General features: G+C 36.7%; 1 protein-coding gene across 1 annotated transcript; it reads right to left on the bottom strand.

Moving 5' to 3' along the window:
- Positions 1–1,327: 1,327 nt before the first annotated feature.
- Positions 1,328–9,214, bottom strand: LOC105327722 (uncharacterized). Its single transcript, XM_066085565.1, has 5 exons — positions 9,032–9,214; positions 8,791–8,820; positions 8,379–8,536; positions 7,959–8,130; positions 1,328–5,451 (listed from the first exon to the last, which is right to left on the bottom strand). Exons 1-5 carry the CDS (start codon positions 9,033–9,035, stop codon positions 1,355–1,357), a joined length of 4,461 nt encoding a protein of 1,486 aa, XP_065941637.1. The 5' UTR covers positions 9,036–9,214; the 3' UTR covers positions 1,328–1,354.
- Between the last annotated feature and the right edge of the window lie 1,015 nt (positions 9,215–10,229).

Genomic DNA, 10,229 nt, shown 5'->3' with positions numbered 1-10,229 from the left:
AGTCAATTGATTTTTTTTTTTTTTTTTTGCAAACATGGATAAATGATGTTTTATAAATATAGCAGTAAGTCAATATAAATTAAGTGAAATGGGTATCCGCTACCATTCCTATTATTGTCAATTTTGAAACCCCATAAGAAAGATATGTTCGCATAAACAATGTATCAACTAAATCCAAAAGTAAAATTAGCATTTGTAATATTGTCTATATTAAAATAGCGTAAAATCATTATCATTTAATATTTCGTTTGATATTGGCGCTTCTGATAGGTCGAAAAAAAATTTTGTTTTAAAAGGTACTTCACTACACCGAGACTTATACTTTTTAAGACACTACGTCACAAGATGGCGATTTAAATGTTTTGTTAAACTGTTTGTATCAATCGATTCAGATGTATATCGTCATAGCTCAGTGGTTAAAGTATCAGGCATGTGAACCGCAGGTCATGAGTTCGAATCCACCTGGGGCTTTTGTTTATGTTTACTGAATGAAATTTTTGAAAATATCATTTTTTAACTAAAATTGTACATTTTTTCGCCTATTTGACATATATACTTCTTATCCATCATGCTTTCTATCATAATCAAGTAATTTTCTGCTGATTTGAGAAACTTTTTCAAGGTGTAGTGAGGCACCTTAAATTAAAGACTGTACAAGACAAATAGATAACTTAAAACCTGTTGCTATGGTATGAATGGTACAAAAAATAAGGGAAAATTTAAAAAAAATCGATGTTATTTTGAAAGATTATTCATTCTTGTTTTAACACAATTCAGTAACATTTTTATTTGCCATCTCTGAAAAAAATGCTGCAGGCTAAGCATTTAAATTCAACAAATAGAAGCATTTATTGGCAACAACACAAAAGTGTTATATAAAAAATTTGTGTCATAGAAAATCACCACACATTCTTACCTTTTGAAGGGCATGTTTGTTCTCCCTCTTAAAAAAATATTCGAAGTATCTTTTCCCAGTTTTCTATCTCGTTTCCAAATTAATGGTTTTCAGTTGTTCTAATTTTTTTTAGTGCACAACCAGTACATGAAAATCATGATTATTATTTTTGTGGTTGAATTTTAAGAAACCAAATTTTCAAATATTTTCAAAAGTAATAAACACATACAACTTCCTGCTAAAAATAGGCAGCAGAAAATTTGGCTTCAGATACTGATGTATTAATTTCAATTCAAACACATACAGTTTAATTGTTTCTGTTGTTTATTTCTCATATGACCCCTGTGTATCAGCACGATTATTCAAACACTATTTCTCAAATTAAAGACGTTAATTACTAGTATATGTATTGTGCATTTTTTGAACACGAAGAAAGGGTTGGGGTTCAGCAGTGATGTCTTAAAAATTTGGGGGAGGAGGTGGCGTCCTTGGAATAGATTCATTTGAGTCAAATGTTGTGTCCATGTTGTCATGGTATCTATGCCCATTACGAGCTCTCTCGTTGGACTTATGGTAACCAATGAACGAAGCCTTCCGTGTTTGACGCCGATCTCCCAGCAAGCTCTGGGGTCCCAGGAAAGCCTCCGATACCCGGCTGTGGAGTCGTTCCGAGGACATCCCTTGGAGCGAGCTAAGTGTCTGTGAGTTAGGGAGAACTCTCGCGTCGGGCCTCGATATCGCGTGATCCGCCTCGTTTTGGTAATCACGCTGTTGGTTTTGGAGTATCTGCTCTCTACTCCGTCTTCTGCCAGCTCTTGAATCTATATCAGTTTTCCAAATATCGACGTTAGTGAAGTCTTCATGTGCCATGTTTTCAGATCTGGAGAAAAACTTGTTCTGAATCGTTGGACTATTTCGCATGACTTCTAGAAGTGACCCCGAACTGTTTCGTCTTTCCCAAGTGCTTCGTTGTTCTGGGGACGGTTTGGGTGTGCTGTGTTTTGGCCCGGCTCCTCTCTCATACAGACCACTATCGCTGCCACCCATTGTAAAGGAAGAATAATCGCGCGTTTCGTTTAACGTTCGGTCTCTAGTGTCCCCTGTGCTGGTTCTCGGTCGCCTTCCACGCTGTTGTGTTCTTTCTTCGCGCATCACCCGTTCATCATTACCCCTTTTTTTGACTTGCTGTAGAAATTCATTCTCCTCAGCTTTATTTCTACCTGAAAAAGGTTTATCGTTGTACTCGATTTGCTCTCTTTGATTAATTTGCTCTGAATCATCGAGGAATTCTTCGCCTGAATTATAAATGTAAGCACTGGACTCAATATTGTTATTGTTTCCCGAATGCCTGGACTCTCTTTGATTGGCGTGTTGATCTCCGTCTTTATTCAACAATTCCTGCAAGCGGTTTCCTTTCAAAGCATCTCTAGAACGTCTAATATCTATATCTTTCACTGGCCAACGAATCATGCTTCTTCTGAGGTATTCCTGGTATGGCGTACTCGGACCTTCATCTTGAGCCTCGCGCCTCTGTTGTGGACTTCCTCTGTTCGATGGCGGGGGAGAAAATACATTTCTAGACGTGATGGGTACTTTGATATCCTTCCTTTCTCCAATCTTTGCCGCCGCTGGTGGATACTGAGTCGTGTTCTTTGCGAACATTTTTGTATACTTCAGTTCCTGATTAATGTCTGCCATCGTCTCTAGAGATCGAGGACCCACATATTCAAAGTCTTCTCTGACGTTTTGCATTACTCTTTCTCGTGCTCCCTCGTTTTCGTCCGACCTGCCCCCACTGATACTTCTCCGGTGTCTGAGATAATACAGGACTTCTTCATCGTTTTCTCTATCGCGCTCACTGACCGGAACGTTGGGTTGACGGCGCTCTTCAAAGTCACGTACAAACTTAATGGGCATCGTCTGACGGCTATCGTCTATGAGCGCGCTCACCGTTTTCTTCTGACGGAGGTACTCCAGAACACGGTCATCGTTCTGTGGATCATCTATGTACTGCTCCTCGTTGTCAGAAGGCACCACCGAACTTGATGGGGCCGAGCGGCGCTCCTGTACGTATCGATTAAACCGAGATCGCCGTGCCTCCTGTGGACTCTCCCGTTTAGCCTCCATAAAACCGCTAACGCTTCTCCGCTCCTTTAGAAATTTTAGAACCTCCTGGTCGTTTTCCAGATTTGGTTCGTTGGAAGTGGACGGCCCTCGGCTGTGTCTTCCATCACGACTCGAAGACCGGGACTCAAAATCGAATTCTCTTTCCTTTCGTCTACCGGAACCGTAAGTAGACGCTCTGTGGTTGGCTAAAGCTTGCTGATATTGAGAATGTGGAGACCTGCTTGGTACGTTATGATTTCTCTCACCAGAGTCTCTACTTCCATTCACTTCTATTCCGGAATCCACCAGCTGACGATTGGGTCTTACGCGGGTTCTGTTGTTTACCATCCCAAAGTGTTCTCGGTACGTGGTTTGATATGGATTCGGTAGAGGTGGGGTGTTTGGGACCTTGTAAATAGGCATCACAATGTGCTCTCTGTTATCTTGATGCTCGAAGTATTTGTCGGGATAATTGTTGTTGTAATAGGTTTCACCGGGGTCTAAAATGACCTCTGATTTACGAAACACTGCTGGTTGTGAATAACTGCGTCGTGCATCAATCCGAGAACCGATGGAAGGGAAATTTTCAACGGGCCATTCATTGTCATTCATTTCTGATATACGCTTTGTTGGAACATATTCTTCATAATATGAAAATTCCTGTTTTGGCTGTGAATTTTCCCTGTCTGGTCTAATGTTTATTTCGGAATGAAAAGAGGGCTTGTATTGGTTTTCTACCAACCGGTCTTGCAGATAATGAGAGGATTTCTCTGGTCGAATAATATAGCTCTCTTTCAGTTGTTCGTCTCTGTCTGAATAGCTTCTTAGATCACGCTGGCGGAGAGCTGTGGTTGAAGGCTTAGAGGCTGCACGAGATTGGCGGGTACCGCTTCTTTGCTGCGAGAGAGTTACTCCACTCCTAGCTATATTGTGACTTGAAGTGTGAGAATTATTTTCCTGCATCTCCCTCAGACCATCCATTGCATAGTCATCAAAAGAAAATATTTTGGCTTTGTAATCTGTACTTCTGGACGGATGTACACCGTACACAGGGCTGATGTCAGAGGCCAAGGATGGAAAGTTCTGAGCATTTTTAACTCTTACAAAGTGGGACTGTGAAGGTGGGCCAGTGTTGGAAGCAAAGGACGGCAAGTTCTGAGCTTTCTCAACTCTAACAAATTCGGACTGTGTAGGTGGACCAGTGTTGGAAGCAAAGGACGGAAAATTCTGAGCTTTCTCAACTCTAACAAACTCGGACTGTGAAGGTGGGCCAGTGTTGGAAGCAAAGGACGGAAAGTTCTGAGCTTTGTCAACTCTAACAAATTCGGACTGTGAAGGTGGGCCAGTGTTGGAAGCAAAGGACGATAAGTTCTGAGCTTTCTCAACTCTAACAAACTCGGACTGTGAAGGTGGGCCAGTGTTGGAAGCAAAGGACGGAAAGTTCTGAGCTTTGTCAACTCTAACAAACTCGGACTGTGGAGGCACGCCAGTGTTGGAAGCAAAGGACGGAACGTTCTGAGCCTTATCGACTCGGATCAGTCTGGATTGTGAAGTTGGCGGTTCCTGTGGTAATGGCGGTTGCCCAGGAGACGGTATCTGCTCAATGGGCGATAGAAATGTCGGGGTGGTCTGCGTTTCAGCAGAAATCTTTCTACTTTTTGAAATGTTTGAATGGTAGCTTCCTCTCCGAGAGGTAGGTATCGGTGTACTGTATCCATATATGGGCTCGCCAACACTACGATGATCTGACTCGTTCCTGGTAGCCATTTGCGGAACACGTTGCAAAGGTGTTTCCAATCGCAATTCACTGCCATTTTGTTGTTCAGAGCCGTGTCTACTTTGTCTTTCAACTTCATGTCGAGATAACGATGTTAATGTTTGCCTTGATGGACTGGGATGTTGGAATTCTCTATAATCCGACCGCTGTTGTGAGCTCACAGATTGAAGAGATCTTTGTTTCTGTGTTACAGGTCCATTACGTACACTTCCGTCAGTAAAACTGATGCGACTAGAAGCGGATGGGTGCAATTGCTGCTGGGCTTTAAAGCCTTCGGAACTTGGTCTTTTGTTTTTCGATTCTGATGCTATGATTTTGCCACAACTGCATTTCACGTGATTATTAGACTGCCTAATGGCCTCTTTTAACAACGGTAGGGACCTTAAAGAATCCTTCGGCGACTCTGCTTGGTCACCATCTAATTTTGTCCTGTCAGCAAATGTCTCGTTTCCTTCCACGTTGATGACATATGAATCGTCTTTTTTTCCTCCATTTGTAGACGGTTTAAAATCAAGCTGTGATCTTTGTTGCATCGAAATTCTCTGTTCCGATGGTCGTCTGCTACGACTGGGCCTCAGTGAGTGTTTACTTCTCTTCCCATCAGACACGAGCTTGGAGGCATTCTTTGACATGGTCATGGAGAGACTTTTTGCCAGTTTTAATTCAGACACCACTGAAAGGAGAAATTTTTATAAAATTGCAAATTTTACATATAAACCTATCATCTTGAACTCAAAGGGGAAAAGAAGGAATCTGGAATAGCAAAGACATTGAGATAGCGAGGTTTGCTTCTGGTTTACAGTTTCCTAAGTAGCACTGTTTACACTGGCTTACATATATGTTTGCAATGCTTCTAATCGGGCTTTGTTTACATTAATTAGCTAACATATACACTTCTTATACCGATTTTATCTTTTAATATAAATTTATATATTAAATTGTTTAAGTCCAACTGACGTGCAGATTTGTTTAACTAAATTCCATTATTGCTATTTCATTAAATTGTTATCATAAATTTATTTTAATGAAAAAAGCGCAATTTTTCATTCAGAAGATACATGAACTAACTTTTTTGCCTATGATTACAATCCGTTTATCTTTAGTAACATGAATTAAGGGCAGTTAGGGTAGTTTGCGGTTTTTGCATCTCCGCCAACCAAGGGTTTCTCGAAGCGTAGTGTATCGGAAACCCTTGGTTAGCGAAGATGCGGTTTTTGCTGCCAGTCAAACAAACTACCCTCTAAATAGTGCCAGTAAAATCCACTGGTTTCCAAGGTTTATTTCTGAAATATTTTTTTTAGATTCATCTGGTTATGATATTACAGTGCATCGTGTCTCAAAGGCATCAATATCGACGCAAGTGACACCATCGCAATGTCACACAGTATAAAGCACTCCACATACTTTCATCAGTGAAATTGTTTTCGAACAATGCTAATAAATTTTAAACGAATCGGACTAATTACATTTTACTCGACACACTATTTCGAATAATTTCATTTAAAAAAATCAATTTAGCTATTTATTTATTTATTTATTTTTTTACACATAATCAATTCAATTCAATTTAATATGGTTTATTTACTTCACCATGTTGGCATACAGTCAAAATGAAATCAAAAGATAGACAAAAGAATATAATAACATAAGGCTGTAGCCATTTTTACACATATTTTGGTAAAGTAACATTCCTGGTTTATATCTATTTTCAAAATCTAGTTTACATGAATTAAGACACACTACTAAACACACTGGTTTTATCTACATAAATCAAAACTTTTAACACTGTTTATATATATCAACACTTCGTATTAAGTTTTTATTAACCTTACAATAATCTTAATTTACCTATAAACCTAAAATATATACTGACACTGGTCCTCGCGTATACTATCCAAAGTAACACTTCTTTACTTTTACTTTTAAATGATCACATCAAGAAGTCACACTTCTTACATTAGTACAATTTTACCGATACATAAGCGAAATAACATCTACCTTAATTTACACTTCTTCCACTGCTCTACATTCACCTGAAGTTTAAGATCAAGTAAAAGAAAGGAACCTAAAGATTGATTAAATTTAAAGGAACTTAGACACGATTTGACTTAAAATTTTCAAATTTTATTTTTCCATTTTCAATGTTTATAATGATAAATATAGAAGTTTATAATGCTATGTCAAAATTTTAAAGTCAAATATCAAGTTATAAGCAAGATACAGAGTTCATAATTCTTTGTTTTGTTAACAAAGCTCAAATATTGTCATTTTTACATATGTGTAACTTTTGTATTGGTGTAAGTTTTATTTAAATGTTGATAATAGTATTTATGAAGATATTGAATTAGTTAAATTGTCGTTTAATACATGTCATTTTGAAATGGCAATTCTCTACATTACATTTTTTTGTAAACAACTACACATGTACATAAGACTCGAGCTTTGTTTACATTATAATCAATTCTTACCTCTGTATCTCGATTGTAACTTGATTTTAACATTCATTATTTTGGCCAATCATTTAAAATGCACCAGTAAACCATTTTATACATAAAAAAATGTAAATAAAATTTTTGATCTTAAATCGTGTCCAAGTCCCTTTCAGATATAAATTATTCTCTAAAGATTTGTTAAGATATAAATTATTCTCTAATGGTTTGCTTGATGACCATATCTTTTTTTATTTCAAAGGGTAGATTTTTTTGTAAGGTTGATTTTTTATGCTAACAGAATGAAAAATTGTGCTTTTAACTACATATATGATATCATATTCCATGAAATATGAAGAAAATCTGTAGCAAAATTAAATCATAAAGGTTTTCCCACTCGTATCTGAAGATTGAAATAAATCAAGATTGCCTAAGTCTCTCTATTAAAAAACGACCAGTATTTGATATAGTTTTGATCGACCTCTTCTAAACTTGAAAGAAATATCAAATAGAATATTTTGGTAAGTATCCCAATTATTTTTCACATGACTTCAAATGAAATGTTGAATAAAAATTTTCCTTTTCTACATAATGCCCAGAATAGAGTCATAAAGTACAGGTAAGCAATACATAAAATCAATTAGGACAATAAAATGGATCTAGATCTAGCACCAAAGACATGTGCTCTGAAATCAATTACTACATCTTGATCTTAAATAACAGTGAAAAAAGATTAAGTAATAAGACTTACACTGGTCGACGTTGATTTCATTGCGCTCTTTCTTTATGTTGTCTTTGATAACGCCCAGGCAGCACAGGGTCTCGAAGAAGACACTGTTGCTGAGTTCACAACATCCTGGGGGCAGGGATTTTGGCAGGTTGTCCTTTGTCTGTAGTCTCTTCAGGTAATCTGCATCCTCCTTCTTCCTGTTCATCAAGTAATGATAATGTTGGGTTTTTTTTTTAAAACTTAATTAATCAAAAAAACATTTGACAGATTCCTACATCACATGAACATCTTTAAAATAAACAATATCTTAGCATAATATCTTAGAATAATATTTATGCATTGAAAAACAAGGAAATTGTCTTTCATTTTTGAATTCATCTGGAACTATATATTTAGATGTCAATGGCAAAAAGAAAGATAGAGAGAAAAAAGAGCATGTACTTGCTTTCTACTCAGCACTCTGCAGCAATGGATGATGATGATCAGAACGATTCCAAGTATGGTAGCACCAAACACAACCAGCATCCGGCTTGCCGATGGACCATCGACTAGCTTGATGACATCATCAAACGCCAAATGTGTCTTTTTTGGAATGATGTCTTAAAATGAAAATACTTATCATTATAATGCAATATGGTAAATAATCAATTGAATTTTCCCATCATTTGACCTCTGACTGACTGAGCAAATTAGATTTTTAGATCCATCTCATTTAGCAGAAGACAATGCTTTAATACCATAAGAAGTTGCAGAATGGTATATTCTGGTAACAAGGGTTTGACTTTACCAAAAACAACCAGAATTTCATATTATGAACATGTAGGTACATTCAAGGTATTAACATTCAATTTACCTCCACCCTCCGGTTTAATACCATCTGATTCTGAAAAAAGAAATTAAAAATTTAATAATTTTGTGATCCTGAGTTTTGAATGCATGATTGCATGTATTTCAGTACATGTGTATTAGTATTTAAATCTTTTTGAAATGTATTACTGTAACAGTGGAAATGATGTCAGACAAAAATTAAAGTATAAAGAGAATTTGAACATGGTTTTTTTTTTTATTTGTTGAAGTAAAAATGGAAGTTTTACTCATTTCACAGATGTTTCCCTTGTAGCCCACAGGACAGTGACAGATGAAGGGTGGGTGGCTTCTGGGTGTCCACTCACAGATCCCACTGTGGAGGCAGGGCCGCTGTCCACAGGGGTCAGTATAATCTGCAGAAAATGGTGGACACAATTTTGAATAGACTTCTGTATACAGGGTAAATTTTTTGCCATTCTACACTAAGAAACGGGTTTGCCCCATCTTGAATTCGCCAACACAGAGTTGTGTTATATAAAAGTTAAATTATTTAAAGCATTGGAATTCGCCTATAGTTTTAAATTCGCCCTCTGACAACCGGGGCGAACTTACACAGGGGCAAAAGTTCCCCGGTATACAATATATTTACATTGTATATCCCCCACCCCCGATTATTTTTAAGTTGAAGATTTTTTTATTTGTACACAAAAATTTTATAACAAAAGGGTTGAGGACAAGTTTTACCCCCCAAAATAGTAATAAATTATTAATAACAAAAAATCAAAGAAATAAATTCCATAGAAACATATATAATATTAGTAACATAAATAATTGACAGTAATGAAACAATATGATGAATTTACATATGATCACCAAGCAATACTTACCAAGTTTATCTGTCAAAGAAAAAAATGCAAGCAATGTTATATGATAGATTAATAAATATATTTTTAAACTTTATATGTACACGTAATTCAATCTATAATAGCCAGTGCACAACATTTATTTCAAATATGTAGCCTATTAAACCCTCATTCATAATTTTTTATGATGCACATCTCTCTCTCTCTCTCTCTCTCTCTCTGCTTACCATTTACAGGTAGAATTGGTTTTCTGTTGTCCGTTGAACGTTTACCAATATTTTCATGATCCGCCACTGTAATACAATAAAAAATAATAAAATACAAAATGAGTTATCTCGCGTTCTTCATGTTTAATCTCGATCCAAGATAACGTAACTGTCATTGTTTCTCTGACTAGACAATACAGTAATCCGTCTCTAGCTCTTCTTTACATATTCTGCTCACCTTTCCCCCCACAGCATTGATTTGTAAATTCTTTTCCTCTTTCTCCATATCCTGGAAATTCAATATTACTGGAAGAGCTCAATACAGACAAGTTACTTAAATTAACTATTAAAATTACTACTAAAACTTTCAAATTCATATTGATCTGTTTAATCGAGTGTTAACGTCATCGGTTTTT

Source organism: Magallana gigas, chromosome 5, assembly GCF_963853765.1.
Source record: "Magallana gigas chromosome 5, xbMagGiga1.1, whole genome shotgun sequence".
Classification (NCBI taxonomy): Eukaryota; Metazoa; Mollusca; class Bivalvia; order Ostreida; family Ostreidae; genus Magallana; species Magallana gigas.
The sequence above is the reverse complement of the archived record's forward strand: the minus strand, read 5'-3'. Positions and strand labels throughout refer to the sequence as shown.

Excerpts from the sequence above, each read along its gene's own strand:
- LOC105327722 (XM_066085565.1), bottom strand. Across the intron at positions 8,537-8,790 it reads TATTAAACCGGAGGGTGGAG|ACATCATTCCAAAAAAGACA; the intron begins GTAAATTGAATG and ends TTTCATTTTAAG. Across the intron at positions 5,452-7,958 it reads TGAAATCAACGTCGACCAGT|TGGTGTCTGAATTAAAACTG; the intron begins GTAAGTCTTATT and ends TTCTCCTTTCAG.